This window comes from Ranitomeya variabilis, chromosome 7 (genome assembly GCF_051348905.1).
Source record: "Ranitomeya variabilis isolate aRanVar5 chromosome 7, aRanVar5.hap1, whole genome shotgun sequence".
NCBI classification, from domain to species: Eukaryota; Metazoa; Chordata; class Amphibia; order Anura; family Dendrobatidae; genus Ranitomeya; species Ranitomeya variabilis.
Window position 1 is genome coordinate 31,083,083 of NC_135238.1, and position 20,022 is coordinate 31,103,104.

A 20,022-nucleotide genomic window follows, 5' to 3' on the forward strand; every position below is an offset into this window, starting at 1 on the left:
TATTGATGTGGAACACAACCCCCCCCCCCCCCCCCCCCAATACTCTGCACATACGGGGTACAGTGATATCACAGGTCAGGGAGGGGGCAGTCAGCGGAGGCCGTCGCCTGTGTTACCCTTCTGGCAAATCCCATAGTGAATGAATGAGGCCGAACGCAATGTTGCTGTAGTGAGTGACCCGTTACGCGGCAGATGCAGAAAAACTGCAAGATCTGCTGCAAAAGGCGACTTTCACATCAGCGATTCTTGCTAAAGTCACTGCCGATAGTGTCATACTCACCAAAGGGGGAGGCAGCACGACGCCCGGTGTCGGGTCGGACGATCCGCTCTTGTATAGTGATCACCCCCTGGAGTCCCTGATTAGTGGCGCAGTATCCGCAGAAGCGGCGCTGGACATAGCGGGGAGCCGGTACACGGACTGATCGGTGGCCCCATCCTACTCGCAGGTGATTTGTTGCTTCGGACATTCCCGCTCCGTTACTGCCGGTGCTCACCAGTTGTTTCTAGTTGGGGAAATGTCGCAGCGATCAGTCCTGGGCTCTGCACAGACAATCTGGTCAGCTGAGAGAGATCCGGGTGAGGAGCACAGGGGAGAGGCCGAGATCCGATCACTGCTCCTCTGCCGCTTGCAATAGGTGGCGTCCTCCGATCACTTGCGACAGTGAGAACATCAGTGAGAGAATCGCACCGACCGAGAGCAATAAAGTCACAACCGGCAGCAAAGTTATCAGGTTGATCACAGGATCTACCAAGGTAAAAGCTCCTATATGGAAGAATGCAGCACTATAGGGGGGCATACATCACTATGCATGGGTAAAAACGAGACATGGGGGTTTCCAGCGCTCTATTGAGGGTATGCAGTGCAACATGGTGTGTGTAGCACTATAAGGGGAGTATATAGCACATATGGACGGGGGTTACAGTGCTACATGCGATACACAGCATTATGTGTAAGGTATACAGCACCGTCTGGAGTTTATACAGTGCAATATGGAGTTGTAAAGCACTATATGAGGGTATACATTGCTATATGGGCATACATCGCACTATATGATGGTATACATTGCTATATGGGCATACATCGCACCATACGGGGGTACGCAGCAGTATATGGGGATTTACAGCACAGTCTGATGGAGGGGAGATTTATTTATGGAATAACCAATGAACTTCAGAGGGCGGAGCTTCTGATGTTGATCACCTGATTTTCTCACCCAATAGCACAGCGATCTGTCATCAGTGCTCATTTGCATGGACTGGCTATAAATGCTGCTGCTCTGGGAGAGTCAGGATCATTTTCCTCTCACTTGTGACAAGAACTATTTGCTTTCATTATGGCTGATCCCAAATCTGCCCCAGCGCCCAAGAAAGGCTCCAAAAAAGCCGTGACCAAGACCCAGAAGAAGGACGGCAAGAAGCGGAGGAAGAGCAGGAAGGAGAGCTACGCCATCTACGTGTACAAGGTGCTGAAGCAGGTCCACCCCGACACCGGCATCTCCTCCAAGGCCATGGGCATCATGAACTCCTTCGTCAACGACATCTTCGAGCGCATCGCAGGGGAAGCCTCCCGCCTGGCTCACTACAACAAGCGCTCCACCATCACCTCCCGGGAGATCCAGACCGCCGTGCGCCTGCTGCTGCCCGGAGAGCTGGCCAAGCACGCCGTGTCCGAGGGCACCAAGGCCGTCACCAAGTACACCAGCGCCAAGTGATCGGCTCCTTCCTCTGCTCCTCACCCCAAAGGCTCTTCTAAGAGCCACCCCCACACCCTCACTAGAAGAGCTGCTTCTCCGCTGCCTCGTTAGGTTTTGTTCCGTCCTCATCTGGAGATGTGTCCTAGTGAGATGTAGATCGTGCGCGGTATTTGGCGTCCTGCTCCTCACTGATCTGCGGCCTTTCTAGCACACAGGTGTCTGGTTCCCGGGTTAGTAGCGCAGTAGTTGTTCCCTATAAGACCAGCTGCGGGGAGGGAGCGGGATGTGATTGGTTTCACCGAGCACAGGAGGTGGCTGCCGGCTCAAGCTCCGGTCTTAAGGTACCTTCACACGAAACGACTTTACCACGAGAACGACAACGATCCGTGACGTTGCAGCGTCCTGGATAGCGATATCGTTGTTTGACACGCAGCGTCAAATGAATTCATTTATTAGAGCAGATCGGGGAGCGCTGTATGTATCAAGTCCCCGAGCAGCTCCATCCCCAGAAGAGTCTCATACAGAATCATAGAGAAAAGACTCGGCTCCATCTAATCCGGTTACAACCTCACCAGAATAATAATGGCGACCGATCAGGAGAACAATCCCCGTGTTTGGGGGCATGACAGAAACCTAACAGATTTATGGGGGATATATCCGCACACTGCCTCCCAGAGACCCCTCTATGCGCACAGTACAAGCCCCGATGTGATGCGGTTACTACAGTCCTGCCGTGAGGTGAATGTGTTGATTCTGCTGCATATTATACTGAACAGGGGGCAGCGAATATTCACAGGGAATGTGGCTGTATGAGGCGGCTGGATAGATGGACGCCCTGTGTACCGGGTACGGAGACTCCTGTGTGATGACCACGTCCTGGACACTAATGTTTCGGATGGATGGCGCCTCTGAAGACTATTATAACCTCACCAGAATAATAATGGCAACCGATAAGAAAACCCATCCCCGTGTTTGGGGGCAGACAGCTGGGAGGGCAGGACCCGGTATTATCAGCGGGGTAGAGCTGCCCCCACCGGTATACACAGCGACCGCCGCTACCAGCAGAGGGGCCGGTAATAATCCGACGGACAAAGAACAGAGATTGAGCGGGAAATTCAAAACAAGCAACGGATCTGTAATCAGCCAATGAGCGAGAGACATCCGCAGGCGCCGACCAATCCCAGATACAGGAATATCCGCCTCCATTTAACTCCTTAGTGGCCGTGTGTGCTGCTTCCCCAATAGAAGCTCCTGTAGGTGATCGGCGCCGGCCCCTCCTCACTGTCTGCAGGCGAATTCCTGGGAGCGAAGATTCTGTCCAGCGATGTTCTAAAGCGACGTCACGTTGCTCTGCAGCTTCCATCCTTGTAATTTGGTGACACAATTTATGGCTGATAGAAGACACAAGTCCAACAAGTGCAAACTACAAATCAACAGAATATTTCTGTATTTTCTTCTGCTCCAAGGCAAATATCTGTTTTCATCCCTTATCTAGTCTGTTAAAAACAAACGTTTTCTATTGTGTGAGAAACTCATTTGAGCAATGGAGCGGTAATAAGCTCCGCCCTCTGCAGCTCATTGGTGGTTCTCCAAGTCTCTTCTCTATTGGCAGCTTCAGATCCGTCCAATGACAGGAGAGGAGGGCGGGGCAGTAGACTATATAAGGCGACACAACACGGTCTCTTCTTCACACGATTTTCTTATCTGACGTTATCGCCATCATGTCTGGACGCGGCAAACAAGGAGGAAAGGTTCGCGCTAAAGCCAAGACCCGCTCATCCCGGGCAGGACTGCAGTTCCCAGTCGGCCGTGTGCACAGGCTTCTTCGCAAGGGCAACTACGCCGAGAGAGTCGGCGCCGGCGCTCCGGTCTATCTGGCCGCTGTGCTGGAGTATCTGACCGCCGAGATCCTGGAATTGGCCGGCAATGCTGCCCGGGACAACAAGAAGACCCGCATCATCCCCCGTCACCTGCAGCTGGCGGTGCGCAATGACGAGGAGCTGAACAGGCTGCTGGGTGGGGTGACCATTGCCCAGGGGGGCGTCCTGCCCAACATCCAGGCCGTGCTGCTGCCCAAAAAGACCGAGAGCAGCAAGAAGAGCAAGTGAGCGCTGCCGCCGATCCCTACAAAACTAAAGGCTCTTCTAAGAGCCACCCATACCGTCACCACAAGAGCTGTAATCGGCTGATGGTCCATACTAGCGTCTGCTAACACATGTGCCCCGCGGTATCTAGATACAACTACATACACGATCTGTGCTGCGGTCACCAGAGGCCTGATGTCCATCCTGCCACAGTGTCTCCTGGTGATACCGCAGCGGCTGCTATTACCGCAGTATTCTATAATAAATGGTCCAGAGTGTGCGGCTAATACAGTAGATGACGGGAAACTCTCCCTCCAGCAGTAGTGGAGAAGCCGGGTTATCAGGTAACCTTCACAATCAGATGGAACTTCTAACAGACTGCCTCTTGTCTTGTGCCTCGGTTCTCCGAGTAATGGATGCCGGGGGTTAGTCACTGTCGGCGCAGTATAGGCATCTTCTGCAATAATCTGCATGTATAGATTCAGCAGCGTTAGAAGCAGCAGGAGGCTCCTCTTTCAGCCACTTAATAAAAGAAATCAACTGACATGTGCCCGAAAACATGCGGCCTCAGCACCAGAGCTGCTTATAGTTTGCGGACACGACCTATTCTATAACATTCGTGTATATGGGATCTATGTTTATCTCAGAGGCCGTCATCCATACCAGAGTCTAGTGATCAGGACTCGGTCACATAGGAGTCTACACTCCGAGTCCATTCATCAATCCAGCCACATTCCCTTTCACTGTTCGCAGCCCTCCTACAACCCACACGGATCTGAGCAGGAAGATACAAGGTGTCAGAATCTCTACTCAACACCAGGACTTGGATTTCTGCTCCGTAGTATCAGCAGAATATGGTAGAACTGTGCACAAATTACTATGAACGGCCCAGTGCGGATATATCCCCCATACACTCCAGGTATATATCTGTCCTCGATCATTAGAACAGCAACAACCATCTCCAGAAGGAACAGACAGAACGTCTTAATGTACAGGATATAAAGCCTGCACTGGCAGTCACACAAGCAGTGACCATCAGACCCCAGCAGTCAGGTGCAGCCTCTCATAGAAGATGTGGGTGGCTCTGAAAAGAGCCTTTGGGTTGTCAGGACAGAAGAGAACACAATTAACCTCCGAAGCCGTAGAGAGTGCGGCCCTGGCGCTTGAGCGCGTACACCACGTCCATGGCGGTGACGGTCTTCCTCTTGGCGTGCTCGGTGTAGGTGACGGCGTCACGGATCACGTTCTCCAGGAAGACTTTCAGGACACCGCGAGTCTCCTCATAGATGAGGCCGGAGATGCGCTTGACGCCTCCTCTGCGAGCTAGACGGCGGATGGCAGGCTTGGTGATGCCCTGGATGTTATCACGGAGCACCTTCCTGTGCCGCTTGGCGCCGCCCTTCCCGAGACCTTTTCCTCCTTTGCCGCGACCAGACATCTTCCACGTAGTCAGCAGAACACGATGACTGAGCAGCGCAGAGTCCTTCCTTTATATAGCGAGTGAGCGGACCGGAGCGAGAACCGCAGAGATGACGCGTTTCCGGAGCGAGATTTCTAGTACTAAATTTGCAGTTAGCCCCTCCCTTTCGTCTCTGATTGGTTGAGCACAGAACGGTTGGCGATTTTGAATTTCCCGATTATTGTCCTCTTATTTTCCCGGTTCTCCATTCTTCTCACCTCGGCGCTGCTGCTAGATCTGTTGGTTATTTTGATTTGTGCTTTCATTGTAGTTCCTGCTGCTATTTTCCAGCTTGTTAGAAAGTAGAATACAAAAATGTATTTTAGGGACAATGATCTACAGAAAACTCATCTGATCCCCGGCAGTCACTGTGGTGCCGGATTGGCGGCCATTACCGGTCCCTCAGAGCAGGGAGCTGCATGTAACCAGACCCCCGGCGTCTCCAGCCCCAGAGAACATAGGATAACTCAAATACACGATAATTACATAACGACCCACCCACCACAAATGTGATCTGTAGCGATGGGGGGAGGGAGAAAAGCGGAGACACAAAATCCAGCATCTACACAGAGAGCACAGCTGTATATAGTATATATAGTGCACATCACATCTGTACTGCCCAGATCAGCAGTGTAATAAGTGTCACTGATAATAGAGGAGTGTGTACAGTATATACAGCAGTGTACAGTGCAGTGTACAGTATATACAGCAGTGTACAGTGTATAGAGCAGTGTACAGTGTATAGAGCAGTGTACAGTATATAGAGCAGTGTACAGTATATAGAGCAGTGTGTACATTATATACAGCAGTGTACAGTGCAGTGTACAGTATATACAGCAGTATACAGTATATAAAGCAGTGTACAGTATATAGAGCAGTGCACAGTATATACAGCAGTGTGTACAGTATATACAGCAGTGTACAGTGTATAGAGCAGTGTACAGTGTATAGAGCAGTGTACAGTATATAGAACAGTGTGTACAGTATATAGAGCAGTGTGTACATTATATTGAGCAGTGTACATTATATGCAGCAGTGTGTACAGTATATACAACAGTGTGTACATTATATACAGCAGTGTACATTATATTGAGCAGTTTACATTATATGCAGCAGTGTGTACAGTATATACAGCAGTGTGTACATTATATAGAGCAGTGTGTACATTATATACAGCAGTGTGTACAGTATATAGAGCAGTGTGTACATTATATACAGCAGTGTGTACAGTATATAGAGCAGTGTGTACATTATATACAGCAGTGTGTATAGTATATAGAGCAGTGTGTACAGTATATACAACAGTGTGTACAGCATATACAGCAGTGTGTACATTATATTGAGCAGTTTACATTATATGCAGCAGTGTGTACAGTATATACAACAGTGTGTACAGCATATACAGCAGCGTGTACATTATATAGAGCAGTGTGTACATTATATGCAGCAGTGTGTACAGTATATAGAGCAGTGTGTACAGTATATATAGCAGTGTGTACATTATATACAGCAGTGTGTATAGTATATAGAGCAGTGTGTATAGTATATAGAGCAGTGTGTACAGTATATACAGCAGTGTGTACAGCATATACAGCAGTGTGTACATTATATTGAGCAGTTTACATTATATGCAGCAGTGTGTACAGTATATACAACAGTGTGTACAGCATATACAGCAGCGTGTACATTATATTGAGCAGTGTACAGTATATACAGAGCAGACAAAGAGGGAGTTAAGTATTGTTGAGCGGCGCCGTGGCTCAGTGGTTAACACTGCAGCCTTGCAGCACTGGTGTCCGTTTTTTTTCTTTAGTTTCCGGACGGACAGATATCGGAAATGTGTTTGTGTCCTGCGATCACTGGTCACTTACGTTCCATACAGGAGTCTAATAGGTAGATATATATCCAGGTCCAGGGATCACAGAAAAACGTATTTGGAAATAATACAAAAAAACTCACAAACTGCATAAGGAGTCACAGGGGATGTACACTTACACTAGGCAGACGCGGTTCTGACTTACTAATAAATACGTTTTTATGGGATGCCTGGAGCTGGATCTGTCCCCCACTAAATGATTCAGTGTCTCGTGTCCCTTTCTACTTTTGGGTGAGATGACGTTTTACCTTTTTCCTTCTACTTAGTCTAGATAGGTTTTCAGTATCAAGGGAGAAGTATCAAGGGAGAAGTATCCGCTTTCAAGAATACAAGGAACATAACTTTCCCTCTTTCCATAGTGACTCCATCATACCGGAGTGCCGGGAATACAAGGAAACGAGGTCCAGCAGTTTAGAGAGAACTTATAAGGGGATGAGGAGTCTCTAAAACGCTGATTGATTTTATCTAGGCAAAACGACTATAGAACTGCTGCAAACTCCTGCAGAGAAATGAACAACTAGTCCGGATACATGATGCATTCAGGATCAGCCCTGTGTGGCGGAGGTTAGGAATGAGCTCGTCTGGAGGGAGGATTTGGTGGCTCTGAAAAGAGCCTTTGTGGTACAGTCAGGTCTTGAGAACAGATCTAAGCTCTCTCCCCACGGATCCGGCGGGCCAGCTGGATGTCTTTGGGCATGATGGTGACCCTCTTGGCGTGGATGGCGCACAGGTTGGTGTCCTCAAACAGCCCCACCAGATAAGCCTCGCTGGCCTCCTGCAGGGCCATCACGGCCGAGCTTTGGAAGCGCAGATCAGTCTTGAAGTCCTGGGCGATCTCTCTCACCAGGCGCTGGAAGGGAAGTTTACGGATCAGCAGCTCGGTGGATTTCTGATAGCGGCGGATCTCACGGAGAGCGACTGTTCCCGGGCGGTAACGATGGGGCTTCTTCACTCCACCAGTGGCCGGAGCGCTCTTCCTGGCGGCCTTAGTGGCCAGCTGCTTGCGGGGAGCTTTCCCTCCGGTGGATTTACGGGCGGTCTGCTTGGTTCTGGCCATAGCTCTGTATAGAAGAGAACAGAAGTGATGAGAGGAGCGGAGAGAGCGGGATATTTATACTCCTCTGCTCCTAGTCTCGCTCCATGTGGACACGCCCCCTGCATACCATTGGTTATTTTGTAGAAGGTGAGCAGCCAATAACGTGTGATGTCCGCGACCAATCACTGCACAGAGAAGGCTCAGCCTGACTCACACTTCAGATATTACTTGCTGCTCTGAAACACAGGGTCGCATCAAATCTCCAGGCGGCTAATACAGCGGAAGCTCCGGTTCTAGATTCCCAGTGCCCGGAGCTGTACAGTGGCTCCTCTATAATCAGTCACTGAGGCTTCAACTCTCACATCGGAGTAATAACCTCACACCCCTATTACTGAGATGAGGGTTACATGTGGTGATAACTGATTAGGATGATGCAAGTGTCGTGATCTCTGCTGCACATCGGCCCCTTCCCTCCATTAATGACACAGAATTGTCACCTGTAGGCACTGATCATACAGCTCTGCGGGGAGGTGGTGGCACTGATCATACAGCTCTGCGGGGAGGAGGTGGTGGCACTGATCATATAGCTCTGCGGGGAGGTGGTGGCACTGATCATACAGCTCTGAGGGAAGGAGGTGGTGGCACTGATCATACAGCTCTGCGGGGAGGAGGTGGTGGCACTTATCATACAGCTCTGCGGGGAGGAGGTGGTGGCACTGATCATACAGCTCTGAGGGGAGGTGGTGGCACTGATCATACAGCTCTGAGGGAAGGACGTGGTGGCACTGATCATACAGCTCTGAGGGAAGGAGTTGGTGGCACTGATCATACAGCTCTGCGGGGAGGTGCTGGCAATTATCATACAGCTGAGGGGAGGAGGTGGTGGCACTGATCATACAGTTCTGAGGGGAAGAGGTGGTGGCACTGATCATACAGCTCTGCGGGGAGGTGCCGGCAATTATACAGCTGAGGGGAGGAGGTGGTGGCACTGATCATACAGCTCTGAGGGGAGGAGGTGGCTCTGATCATACAGCTCTGCGGGGGGGAGGTGGTGGCACTTATCATACAGCTCTGCGGGGAGGAGGTGGTGGCACTGATCATACAGCTGAGGGGAGGTGGTGGCACTGATCATACAGCTCTGCGGGGGGGAGGTGGTGGCACTTATACAGCTCTGCGGGAAGGAGGTGGTGGCACTGATCATACAGCTCTGAGGGGAGGTGGTGGCACTGATCATACAGCTCTGAGGGGAGGTGGTGGCACTGATCATACAGCTCTGCGGGGAGGTGGTGACACTGATCATACAGCTCTGCGGGGAGGAGGTGGTGGCACTGATCATACAGCTCTGAGGGAAGGAGTTGGTGGCACTGATCATACAGCTCTGCGGGGAGGTGCTGGCAATTATCATACAGCTGAGGGGAGGAGGTGGTGGCACTGATCATACAGTTCTGAGGGGAAGAGGTGGTGGCACTGATCATAAAGCTCTGCGGGGAGGTGCCGGCAATTATACAGCTGAGGGGAGGAGGTGGTGGCACTGATCATACAGTTCTGAGGGGAGGAGGTGGTGGCACTGATCATACAGCTCTGAGGGGAGGAGGTGGTGGCACTTATCATACAGCTCTGCGGGGAGGTGGTGGCACTGATCATACAGCTCTGAGGGGAGGAGGTGGTGGCACTGATCATACAGCTCTGAGGGGAGGAGGTGGTGGCTCTGATAAGAGCCTTTGTGGTATAAGTACAGGAGCAGCTCCGCTTATTTCTTAGCCGCTGGCTTCTTGGCTTTCGCAGCCTTCTTAGCCGGACTCTTGGCAGCTTTGGGTTTGGCCGCCTTCTTAGCCGGACTCTTCGTCGCCTTCTTGGGCTTAGGAGCGGCTTTCGGCTTCTTGGGGCTCTTGGCCGCTTTCTTGGCAGCTGCTGCGGGCTTCTTGGCCTTTTTCGGGCTCTTCTTGGCCGCGGTCGGAGCCTTCTTTAGCTTCTTCGGAGATTTGGCGGCTTTCTTGGCAGCAGCGGGTTTCTTGGGCTTGGCCGCAGCTGCTGCCTTCTTCTTGGCCACTTTCTCCTTCGTCTCCTGTTTCTTGTTCAGCTTGAAGGACCCGGAGGCGCCGCTGCCCTTCACCTGGAGGAGGGCGCCCTTGGTGACCAGAGACTTGACGGCCAGCTTCAGGCGGCTGTTGTTCTTCTCTACATCGTATCCTCCGGCAGACAGAGCCTTCTTCAGGGCGGCCAGAGACTCCCCGCTGCGCTCCTTGGAGGCGGACACGGCTTTCACGATCAGCTCGGAGACGCTGGGGCCGGAGGGTTTATGGCTTTTCTTGGCGGCGGATTTCTTCGGCTGCTTCTTGGATTTGGCGGCCGGTTCTGCGGGAGGGGGAGCGGCGGCTGGCGCGGTCTCTGCCATTATGTGCTGCGGAAATAAAACGAAAATTTCTTCTGATAGGAAGGAAAACACTGAGGCCGGAGCTGGAGGCGCCTGTTATATGTACAGGCTTACTGCGCACTGATTGGCTGCTGAGCTGCACGGTCCTGAGCATCTATTGGCTGATAGTGGACACAGGCCCCGCCTCCTCCCAGCTGAGTCCGAGTGAAGCTCCGCTCTCCCCTTGTGCTTCCCTGCCCGGGAGAAAAGCCCTTTACCGGCTAACACCGGACAGCAGAGCGCGCTTCCTCCATCGCTTCTCCTGCTCCATCTCCACCAACCGTTTGTAGCCGTCACTAACAGAGAAGTCGGGAAAGAGCGGAGAGGAAATCCCGGGATCATCGCCGCCGTCCTCCCGATCTGCACATCGCTGTGTATCCGGGGAGATAAATCTGCTGCGGGAGCTCGTTCCTCCTATTCCCGGCTCTTGTCACCATCACAGGGATCTTTACTCCAATGTCTATCGTACAGGAAGCTGATTGTACGATGTGGGGACGAGCTGGAGCTGCTGAGAGCCCAGAAGGGTAACACAGGCGACGGCCTCCGCTGACTGCCCCCTGCCTGACCTGTGATATCTCTGTACCCCGTATGTGCAGAGTATTGGGGGGACACGTGTTCCACATCAGTAGATGATCCACATCGGGGGCTCACTGCAATCACCTGCCTGATATCGTGTCTTACCCCGTGTGAGGCTGTGACCGCTGCGGCCTGTAATGGAGGGAAGAGCTCTGATAAGGCGACAGCTGCACAGTGCGACTCTCCGGGGAGGAAACTGTGAAATATTAACGGATTTATGTGACCCCCACTATTGTGCAAAAGGGGAATATTGGGAGAAAAGCGGAGACACAAAATCCAGCGTCCACACAGAGCACAGCTGTATATAGTATATATAGTGCAACACATCACATCTGCACAGCCCAGATCAGCAGTGTAATAAGTGTCACTGATAATAGAGGAGAGTGTACAGTATATACAGCAGTGTACAGTATATAGAGCAGTATGTACAGTATATAGAGCAGTGTATGCAGTATATAGAGCAGAGTGTACAGTATATAGAGCAGTGTACAGTATATAGAGCAGAGTGTACAATATATAGAGCTGAGTATATAGAGACATTTATACATTATATAGAGCAGTGTACAGTATGTAGTCCAGTGTACAGTATATAGAACAGAGTATACAGTATATACAGCGCCCCATATACTGCAACTTACTGACAAATGATTGTGCCACATTATGCAGGTAGTTACAGTGCAGCGCCCGACATGTTACACTCCATATAGTGCAGTAATATCTCCAGATGGTGCTGGAATCCCCGTGTAACGCTGTATACCTCCATATAACAATGCAGTGCACATCTGTATACCCCCTGTAATGCAGAACTCCCCACACACAGCAGTATAAATAAATACCTCTATATAGTAATGTATCGTTCAGATTGAACAGTTCTTTGTACCCCCATATAGGGCTGCATACTGTGATAGAGAGGTTTGCGGTATAGTGCAGTAAGCGTCCAGTGCTGAAATATAAATGTATATAGCGCTGTGGAGATTCCATCTTATGATCTTCTGGTTTAGCCGCCGCTGGCACATATTACAGCAAATATCCGCATCACACAGCGGAGATCATAGCTTTTTCTTATAAATGAGGGGGCTCTCAAAAGAGCAACAGAACCATCCGCCCCCCAGCATCAGAGGACGTTACCCGGGACCGCGGAGCAGTGTTACCCGTTATTGTTCGGTATTATCATACGTCATTCTGCACATTTGTTTGCTTTGTTCGTTGACGAAATCACATAAGAGTTCTAAATGAGAAATCACCAGCGCGCAGGACACATAAGATCACAGCACCGTAAGGTAAGCATAGCCTCTCATAGAAGATGTGGGCGGCTCTGATAAGAGCCTTTGGGTTGTCAGGACAGAAGAGAACACAATTAACCTCCGAAGCCGTAGAGAGTGCGGCCCTGGCGCTTGAGCGCGTACACCACGTCCATGGCGGTGACGGTCTTCCTCTTGGCGTGCTCGGTGTAGGTGACGGCGTCACGGATCACGTTCTCCAGGAAGACTTTCAGGACACCGCGAGTCTCCTCATAGATGAGGCCGGAGATGCGCTTGACGCCTCCTCTGCGAGCTAGACGGCGGATGGCAGGCTTGGTGATGCCCTGGATGTTATCACGGAGCACCTTCCTGTGCCGCTTGGCGCCGCCCTTCCCGAGACCTTTTCCTCCTTTACCGCGACCAGACATCTTCTACAGTGAACAAAAACTGATTCCTGAGCCGCACGGACTCCTCCTTTATATGGAGGAAGAATGGACCAGAGAGAGAACTGCAGAGATGACGCGCTTCCAGGGTGGGGCTTATAGAATCTACATTAGCTCCTCCCTTCCTCTGCTGATTGGCTGAATGCAGAACTGTTGAGAAGTTTGATTTTTCCCGCACATTGTTCAGTTTATGCAATTATCTTTCCAGCTTCTATATGTAATTTCCTTCCCTTATGACTGAGGGTATCCCAAATATTGTCATCACTGTTCCAGATCATGGTGGATCATACCTCCACAATGGATGATGCGCCCCGTTACCCCCACATAGTATGATGCCCCCTACACTGTAAGATACACACACAGCAGGATGCCCCCACAGTTACTGTGTAGGGGTATGATGCCCCCAGTTACCCTCCACACTGTTTGATACCCCCAGTAACTCCCAAAACATTATGATGCCCTAAGTCACCCCCCACACAATATGATGCACCCACAGTTACCCCCTATACAGTGTAATACCCCCAGAGCGACCCAACCTCAGGGTAATGTAATGATTAACAATTGTTCATTTTCTGATTAAAGTCTTCCATGAATGGAGATTTGGAAGGGTGAAAGAAGCAAGTGAAATTACAAGAGATCTTTCATCATTTAATCACCAGATGATGATACGTTCATTTATGCCGTTACGTCATGTACCAATTACAACCCAGAAAGATACATTTTTATGCATTTTTTTAATATAAAATATTATGCTTTAATGCAAAATTACAGGAATGTGCCTATAACTGTAAAGTACAAATTATTAGTTTGTTGGTGTTATTTTAATTATACGCCTTGATGTAAAAACTGTACAGGCAGCAAGAGGGTTAAAAACCAGTGTAACAGAAAAATAATCCCTACTACATCGCCCTCTGTAGTGCCAGAGGCATGTACCTTATATACTCGAGTATAAGCCGAGATTTTCAGCCCATTTTTTTTTTAGGCTGAAAGTCCCCATCTCAGCTTATACTCAAGTCATTGTCCCAAGGGGTCGGCGGGGGGAACGGCAGGAGTCGGCGGCTGTCACATCATACTCACCCCATCCTGGTGCCGCCTCTGCACATCCCTGCTTCTCAGATGGTCTCTGGCGCCTGCATCTCTTCCTGTGTTTAGTGGTCACGTGGTACAACTCATTTAAGTAATGAAAACGTATACGACTCCACTCCCATATGCGTGGAGCGCATATTCATTACTTTAATGAGCGGTACCATGTTGAACACAGGAACAAGTTGCTAGTGCCAGAGACCATTGGAGAAGCAGGGACTTGCAGAGACGGTGCCAGGAGGGCGAGTATGACGGGGGAGGGTGAGCCATGCGATATTCACCTGTTCCCGTTCCACCGCCAGCCGCTGTCTTCTGCGTCCTCTGTCTGTGACGTTCAGGTCAGAGGGTGCATTGATGTGTTTAGTGTGCACCCTCTGCCTGAACAGGCACTGCGGAGACCCGAAAGACACAGCGGAGCTGCAGTGAAACAAGGATAGGTGAATATCTCAAGTGCCAGGGGCCTGGGCCAGCGGCGAAACCGGCCCCTGGCCCCCAGCGACGAGAGGGGAGTATGCCATTTATATATATATATATTTTTTTTTTATCACAGCAGCAGAATATGGGGCATATTATTCTATGGAGCATCTTATGGGGCCATCAACCCGTGTGCCTCATTATATGGGGCATATTTTAATATGGAGCATCTTATGGGGCCCATCATGAACCGTATGGAGCATCTTAGGGGGCTCCTGATTCAATATGGATATTCAAAAACACAACCTACTGATGTCTTTTATTTTTATTGGTATCTAATTTTATTTTTGAAATTTACTGGTAGCTGCTGCATTTTCCACCCTAGGCTTATACTCGAGTCATTACGTTTTCACAGTTTTTTGTCTCAAAAGTAGGGGTCTTGGCTTATACTCGGGTCAGCTTATAGTCGAGTATTAAAGGTACTTTCTTTTAACCAGGACTTCCTTCTTAGACATTAGGGCAGTGCAGGTCAGTTACGGAGTAGCTGTAGGATGGCTTCTGGGTCCCAGTAGGGCACTGTAGGAAAAAACAGGTTGGATCCACTGCAAAGTACAGCACAAAAGGCATTTTTGCAGAGAAATCTGAAGCAGAAAAGTCCCTTAAACTTCCCCATCAGTAGCAATCTGCATCATGCATTTCTCCCCCCCATAAGGTGGCTTTGACGTCCTGCAGCAGTGACAGGGGAGTCTCCTGTAAATAGTCGCTGCTTTTCGACAGGGAACATTTTATGTTATCCAAATCCATCTTCTTTATGACCCCAGTGGCCCATTCTGGTGGGCGCTCCTGCCGGTCCCCAGCACCTTCCCCGCCTGCCATTTGCTTCTCTTTCATCTTGTGCTCCAGCCAGTCTCTTCCATGGTCTTCGGAGGGATCGGTGTCCCCACTGCACAGTTTGGGCTTCACAGCAAGAAGGATTTCACAAGCCTTTAATGCCACTGGCCGGTCACAGTCACAAAGGCAAGTCAATAAGGCCTGGAAAAGCCCGACTCGTTCACATGTAACCAGAGCGTCTGAGATGGAACCTGAGCTTCTGCTAGATGGCAGCCCTATAGTGTAAGGGCACGTTAGGGATGGCCCCATCTCCAATGTCTGGGACATATAGGAATCTGCCAGGTCCAATGCGTTCACCTTCACCTCCCAATCCAAGTCACTGCACGTCGTCTCCAGAATCTGGGACAGCACGGTGTCCGAGTCTTGGAGTTTTTGCATGTGACCCTTTCTTAGCCAATCAGTAAACACCTTTACCACTGCCCTCCTGGGGAAACCTTCTGTGCCATGACATAGAATGTCCATTAGATGGGGCACCAGATCCTGTTGGGAGGACACAATTATTGATTATTAAACTTCCATAGCATATCATCCCGCACCACAGCGGAGATACTTGAGGGAAGACATTTGCTACATATCGAAGATCGGCAATGCTGATGAGTATACTGGGCCCAGTGATCACGAAAGAGAGAGAGAGTGAGTCACAAGAGAGAGAGTCACAAGAGAGAGAGCGCGAGAGAAGAAGGAGGAGGGCGAAAAAGAGAGATTTTTTTTCGTAGCAGTTTGGGTATCCATTATTGTCAATGGGTTTGGGTTCTGTACGTGTCAGGTAGCAGAACCTGAATTTCCCCTGATCCGCTCATCCCCATTTATGATCAAATAAATAAGGCAGCACTTTGTAGCGCCATAGCTTGCAAACATGATATATGAAAATTGAATTGCATTACTGCACTAGAAATATGAAAAATTGAGAAAGCTTAGCACATAAATTGGCCAATTCATGTTTACCTGGTAGCCATGGTAAGGCTTTTCTCATTACCAGGACCTAACAATGCTAATCCTCTCCAGAATAAAGGATTGTTGGAGAAACGTTACCCCTTAGACCCCAGTCCAGAGCCTCTCATCTAGCCAAATTAGTTTTCATGCTTCCCACTGACAAGGGTCAACAGCCCGAAACACTGCCTGCACATTGAGATACTGATTTGGTTTTTATCCTAAGTCATATTGCACGACTCGTTAAAGGGTTGATTGTGACTTGTAAGATCCCTACTTCCAACAGGTGGCGCTACAGAGTTTAAGTCCTCATTTTCTCTGAAGAGGCAATTTGCATATTATATTTCCCAGAGGAGCATTGTACGGCAAATAAGCCTCCTTACCTTGACAATCCAGAGCTGATATGTCACTCTCCATGAGGAGAAACGTTACCCCTTAGGGCAGTAATGCAATTCAATTTTCATATTTCATGTTTGCAAGCTATGGCGCTACAGAGTGCTACCTTATTTATTTGATTGTATATGAGTTGGTGACTCTAGGTTAGCACCTGTTCATACCTAGTCTATGTTTGGATGTGACGGTCAGTTTATTTAAATTTGTATCCCTATTATAAGTCTACTGACCTCACATCTTAAAGTTTCTGCAAATCTGGACGCCCCGGCAGCCTCGGTGGGAGTGATATTAACAATCTGACCCGCGCAGGTTACAGCACTCGCACGAACGTAACTCTCTGGGTCCTTCAGAAGATCCAAAACAAGCTGGGGTAGTCCAGAGCTGATCAGAACTTGTACAACATCCGCGCGTCCTGGAACCAAAGTGAAAGTGACTGGATATTACTATATATTCTACCGGAATGCATCATTTCTAGGAAAGATGCTCTGCACACAACACAGAGCTATAAGTATCCTAACACACTGTGCCAGCATGGGTACAGCCGGCTCCACCGTCAGGCCTTCTTCTGTCTGGTTTATATAAAACAGACGGTGCTGGTCTGACAGTGAACGTCGTTCACACTGACTAGAGACCGTGGCTGGTACTGCAGTATACATACACCTGCTGTAATTCAAGACATTGCCTGTGGCCAAAAAGTACAACATTCATATCAAAGTATGTTTACACTTTATTAATTAACGAAACGCGCGTCGGGGCAGTGTGGTCTTTATGCATGATGGCACATGGTGGATATAAGTTGCATTATAATCTCAGCTGATACTTTATAAACACTAATTGTGGGGTTCTCCTAGCATACTAATTTGATTTCTCCTAGTGATATGATCGCTAATTTTATCATCAGTGCTCTATTTATTCGGGGACTGGTTATACTACAGCTATTGTGCGGTTATATAAAGTCCATGTTTCTGTAATCTGTAAGGACTATATTCCTATGCCCCTATTACTTTGTTATATTGCCTGATTTTTAGTGTATTTCATGCTATTTATTTTCTTGACCACACTGCCCTTTTTATTTTATTGGGTTTTTTGTGTTTTTAATATTTGTTTGTCTTTTGCAGTGTATTAATGAAGTTTATACATACTTTGATATACATTTTGTACTTGATTCCATGTCATTTGGTGGTACTTACAGGATTATGTATTGCTTTTTTTGGCACCCCAAAAATCTAATTAAATTAGTTTATTTTCCAGTTATGGCTATCAACTCCCTATGGTTAAGACTGGCACCATTTCTGAGCGAGCCAATTAAAAAAAAAAAAAAAAAAGTTCCGTTCCTTTAAGACCAGATGTCAGAGCCACTTTATGTTTCACGAACAGATCTAGTGACAATCACGGAGGATTTTTGCACATTTTGTCCCTCTGTGAGATGCTTCATATAAACTAGTAAGAAGCACTGCGGCCCTGAGATCTGGTGTCGGTGACAATTCTCCTCCTTGAGTGGACCTCATTGTGTAAGATCTTTAACCCCTTCACCCCGCGGCCCTTTTTCGTTTTTGTGTTTTCGTTTTTCACTCCCCTCCTTCCCAGAGCCATAACTTTTTTATTTTTCCGTAAATATGGCCATGTGAGGGCTTATTTTTTGCGGGACGAGTTGTACTTTTGAACGACATCATTGGTTTTACCATGTCGTGTACTAGAAAACGGGAAAAAAATTCCAAGTGCGGTGAAATTGCAAAAAAAGTGCAATCCCACACTTGTTTTTTGTTTGTTTTTTTTGCTAGGTTCATTAAATGCTAAAACTATCCTGCCATTATGATTCTCTAGGTCATTACGAGTTCATAGACACCAAACATGTCTAGGTTATTTTTTATCTAAATGGGTAAAAAAAATTCCAAACTTTGCTTAAAAAAAAAGAAAAAAAAAAGTGCCATTTTCCGATACTCGTAGCGTCTCCATTTTTCATGATCTGGGGTCGGCTGAGGGCTTATTTTTTGCGTGCCGAGCTGGCGTTTTTAATGATAGCATTTCGGTGCAGATACGTTCTTTTGATCGCCCGTTATTGCATTTTAACGCAATGTCGCGGCGACCAAAAAAACGTAATTCTGGCGTTTCGGATTTTTTTCTCGCTACGCTGTTTAGCGATCAGGTTAATGCTTTTTTTTTATTGATAGATCGGGCGATTCTGAACGCGGCGATACCAAATATGTGTAGTTTTTTTTTTTTATTATTGTTTTATTTAGGATGGGGCGAAAGGGGGTGATTTAAACTTTTATATTTTTAATATTTTTTTCACATTTTTAAAAACTTTTTTTTTTCACTTTTGCCATGCTTCAATAGCCTCCATGGGAGGCTAGAAGCAGGCACAGCCCGATCGGCTCTGCTACATAACAGCGATCATCAGATTGCTGTTATGTAGCAGAATTGCAGGTGTGCTGTGAGCGCCGACCACAGGGTGGCGCTCACAGCTACCTGCGATCAGTAACCATAGAGGTCTCAAGGACCTCTATGGTTACCATCCTAATGCATCGCGGACCTCCGATCATGTGACGGGGGTCGGCGATGACGTCAGATCCGGCCGCCCGGCCGGATGCGGTAGTTAAATGCCGCTGTCTGCGTTTGACAGCGGCATTTAACAGGTTAATAGCGGCGGGTGAATAGCGATTTCACCCGCCGCTATTGCGCGCACATGTCAGCTGTCCAAAACAGCTGACATGTCGCGACTTTGATGTGGGCTCAGCGCCGGAGCCCACATCAAAGGGGGAGACACGGCATGTGCCGTACTAGTACGGCGCATGTCGTGAAGGGGTTAAGGGATTTTTTCCAGTTGTTGTGGAGCAAATACAATGTCCCAAAACTGTCTAATTAACTGGGCACTTTTTTGTTTGTTTGTTTTATAATATTTGCACAAATCACAAGTACAGCAATTATATGAAGCTTCATTGAGAAATGTGCTTGTTCTCCACTTCCGAGCCACTTCTTCTCCCTTCTGCCTCCTGAACTCATCATTCACTCAGTTAAAAAAAAAAAAACATCTGAAATCCTTTTGGCACAAGATGAGACAAATTGTCAGGTCGCTGAGTAATAGGATTATAGCTGCCTATTGTAGTCTATGGAGGGAGGAGAAATGGAGTGAAAGAGAAAGGAAAACACACATATTAGTGCTGTGTTTTAGGTCACTCTAGAGTCAAATTCACAGCTACACTGCTCAGTACTGCTGGATAATAGCCTCCCTGCTGTTGCTTCTGACAATAGGAAAGCAGGAATCCCTCATATTTGTTTGTATTGGAGATATCACAGCATCTAGTCGCCACCCAGTAGCTCAGAGACAACTGAAGAATAGATTTACAATGGCCAGACAGTGCTACTCCTCATGTACACACAAGACAGCTTATTCTGAACCAGCAATGAGATGGGCTTGTTGCCCACAGTACTGCTTAGCCTTACAAACTGGATTTAATTTCCTCAACTACATGCTGCAAAATTAAGCAG

General features: G+C 48.5%; 4 protein-coding genes across 7 annotated transcripts in view; 1 reads left to right on the forward strand and 3 right to left on the reverse strand.

Annotated features, from left to right (window-relative positions):
• Positions 1-3,399: 3,399 nt before the first annotated feature.
• Positions 3,400-3,803, forward strand: LOC143784887 (histone H2A type 1-like). Its single transcript, XM_077273514.1, has one exon. It carries the CDS (start codon positions 3,416-3,418, stop codon positions 3,800-3,802), a length of 387 nt encoding a protein of 128 aa, XP_077129629.1. The 5' UTR covers positions 3,400-3,415; the 3' UTR covers position 3,803.
• Positions 3,804-7,759: 3,956 nt separating this feature from the next.
• On the reverse strand, positions 7,760-8,170 carry LOC143786193 (histone H3). Its single transcript, XM_077275481.1, has one exon. It carries the CDS (start codon positions 8,168-8,170, stop codon positions 7,760-7,762), a length of 411 nt encoding a protein of 136 aa, XP_077131596.1.
• A 1,691-nt stretch (positions 8,171-9,861) lies between these two features.
• On the reverse strand, positions 9,862-10,576 carry LOC143784888 (histone H1.5-like). Its single transcript, XM_077273515.1, has one exon. The coding sequence runs from the start codon at positions 10,542-10,544 to the stop codon at positions 9,900-9,902; it is 645 nt and encodes a 214-aa protein (XP_077129630.1). The 5' UTR covers positions 10,545-10,576; the 3' UTR covers positions 9,862-9,899.
• A 2,963-nt stretch (positions 10,577-13,539) lies between these two features.
• The window catches only part of BRAT1 (BRCA1 associated ATM activator 1), a 39,272-nt gene continuing 32,789 nt past the window's right edge, over positions 13,540-20,022 (reverse strand). For 3 of the 4 annotated variants that reach the window (XM_077274750.1, XM_077274752.1, XM_077274751.1), the window contains exons 13-14: positions 16,764-16,945; positions 14,453-15,690 (exon numbers count right to left, since the gene is read on the reverse strand). In XM_077274750.1, the coding sequence (XP_077130865.1) occupies positions 14,992-15,690; positions 16,764-16,945 (881 nt within the window). In that variant the 3' untranslated portion in view covers positions 14,453-14,991. Of the gene's footprint in view, positions 15,691-16,763; positions 16,946-20,022 lie in introns of all 4 variants that reach the window. The other variant, XM_077274749.1, reaches the window with a different exon arrangement.

What these genes read in the sequence shown, in the direction of transcription:
- LOC143786193 (XM_077275481.1), bottom strand. Translation starts at nt 8,170, where the DNA reads ATGGCCAGAACCAAGCAGACCGCCCGTAAATCCACCGGAGGGAAAGCT.
- LOC143784887 (XM_077273514.1), top strand. Translation starts at nt 3,416, where the DNA reads ATGTCTGGACGCGGCAAACAAGGAGGAAAGGTTCGCGCTAAAGCCAAG.
- LOC143784888 (XM_077273515.1), bottom strand. Translation starts at nt 10,544, where the DNA reads ATGGCAGAGACCGCGCCAGCCGCCGCTCCCCCTCCCGCAGAACCGGCC.